The 1,633-nt window shown below is 53.4% G+C and overlaps 1 protein-coding gene across 1 annotated transcript; it reads right to left on the reverse strand.

The window, feature by feature from the left end:
• Positions 1-1,633, reverse strand: LOC149333013 (progestin and adipoQ receptor family member 3-like). Its single transcript, XM_089555955.1, has one exon. It carries the CDS (start codon positions 1,621-1,623, stop codon positions 799-801), a length of 825 nt encoding a protein of 274 aa, XP_089412081.1. The 5' UTR covers positions 1,624-1,633; the 3' UTR covers positions 1-798.

Genomic DNA, 1,633 nt, shown 5'->3' on the forward strand with positions numbered 1-1,633 from the left:
TCTCTTCACACTGACACGAGTGCAGATTCTTTGAGGCCTAGACGACTTGCTACGCCGACCAAAATATTTTTAGCATGCGGGAGATACATCACCTTCGTTAGCAGCCTTTCTCCAAGCTTTATTGAGGCCACCCGAAGGAATTCTTTTGTCTGTGCCCTTTTATCGTTCCTATAGCAACCCTCATGACTGTTCTTTCTCGTATCGTTCCGAAAAAAGACGGCGCATAGAATTTATGCGGGCTTCGATTCAGCCATATAACGCTGAAAGGGACGGTAGCAGCCAGCTGTCGGCCTTACCGCGTCAGTCAGAGCCCTTTTTCACGTTTTTGCACAAAGGGCGATAAAAATAAGCAGCCGCTCTGAACAGCAAAAAAGGCTTCGCGTGTTTGGCTGTCGACTTAGAGGAGCTAGAATTACTGAGAACATTGCAGAAACTATTGCCTTACGAGTTTTATCTGCCCCGCATTGTAAATTCGGTGAAGTGCAATTTTGGACGAAGATTTGCTGCGAGAAAAGAAAAAAGCATTGCCCAGAGAGTAGGCGTTTGTTGACGAGAATAGTTCACTACACAAAGAGAAAAATGTTACGCGGAGCCCGTGCCCCTCCAAAGGGGCGCTCTTTGCAAATGCCAAGGATGCTGGACTCAGTAGCGCCTAACGGCAGCCAGGGCCACTGATGCGCACACAGTCACTGAGATGTAGTGTCTATGGTATGGCGTCTACGCGCGTACACAATGTGCCCAAAGCGCTGAACTGAACAAGGCATGAGCAACCTCCAGTTTGGAAATCTCCTGTCGGAGTCAGCATTGGCCGTTCTTGCAGCGTATGAACTCGAAAGCCGTCTCGTGCCACCACACAGTCATCAGGACGACGAGAATATGCCATATCTGATGACTGGCTCCTAAGAAGTCGCAGCGACCGGGCCACAGCCGTTCGGGGAAGCGTCCTTCGAGCACAATGTAGGAAAACGCCGCGCACATGAAAAGAAGAACAATCCTCGGCATGACCACCCACATGTTAGGCGGTGCGAGGCAGAGCCAGTGAAATGTGGGGACCAGGCCGAAAACACCGAGGCTGCAGAGGACCTTGGTGTCGTCGCAGTCTTGCTTGAGGATGATGGCCATCAGAAGCAGAACCTCGAGCCCGACGTATAGGAACTTGTAGAACCTGTGCTCGTCAAAGGCCATGATGACACCCGAAGAAAACGTCGAGCATAGACTGAGACCGACGCCCGCGAGGTCGTACCTGAGCAGCTTGTAGTAGGCCTCCTTGGACTGGCAGTTGAACGTGTGGTACAGGACGGACAGCGAGAGCGTCGTGATGTAAGTGCAGGTGACAGCAACGACCAGGATCGAGTCGGCAGGGTCGGCCTTGGCGGCGGGGAGCCGGTATCCTACGTCTCGAACGAGCATTGCGCTGAACAGCAGGATACCCGCTAAATGGGTCCAGATGTTCAGCGTCTCGTTGTTCCATTCGAACACGCTGCGGAGGCATTGTTGAGGTGTGTAGAGGACTCGGTAGCCGGTACGGATGAAGGGGTTCTGGCGCAGGAAGCCTGGTGTCTCCTCGAAAGCCTTCAGCTTGTCGGGATCCCTTTGCTGGCCGAAGCCGGCGGCCGCCGCCATGGTGCGAGCC

Source organism: Amblyomma mixtum, chromosome 8 (genome assembly GCF_055824585.1).
Source record: "Amblyomma mixtum isolate Tamu chromosome 8, ASM5582458v1, whole genome shotgun sequence".
Classification (NCBI taxonomy): Eukaryota; Metazoa; Arthropoda; class Arachnida; order Ixodida; family Ixodidae; genus Amblyomma; species Amblyomma mixtum.

Coding starts and splice junctions, on each gene's coding strand:
- LOC149333013 (XM_089555955.1), bottom strand. CDS start 1,623: ATGGCGGCGGCCGCCGGCTTCGGCCAGCAAAGGGATCCCGACAAGCTG.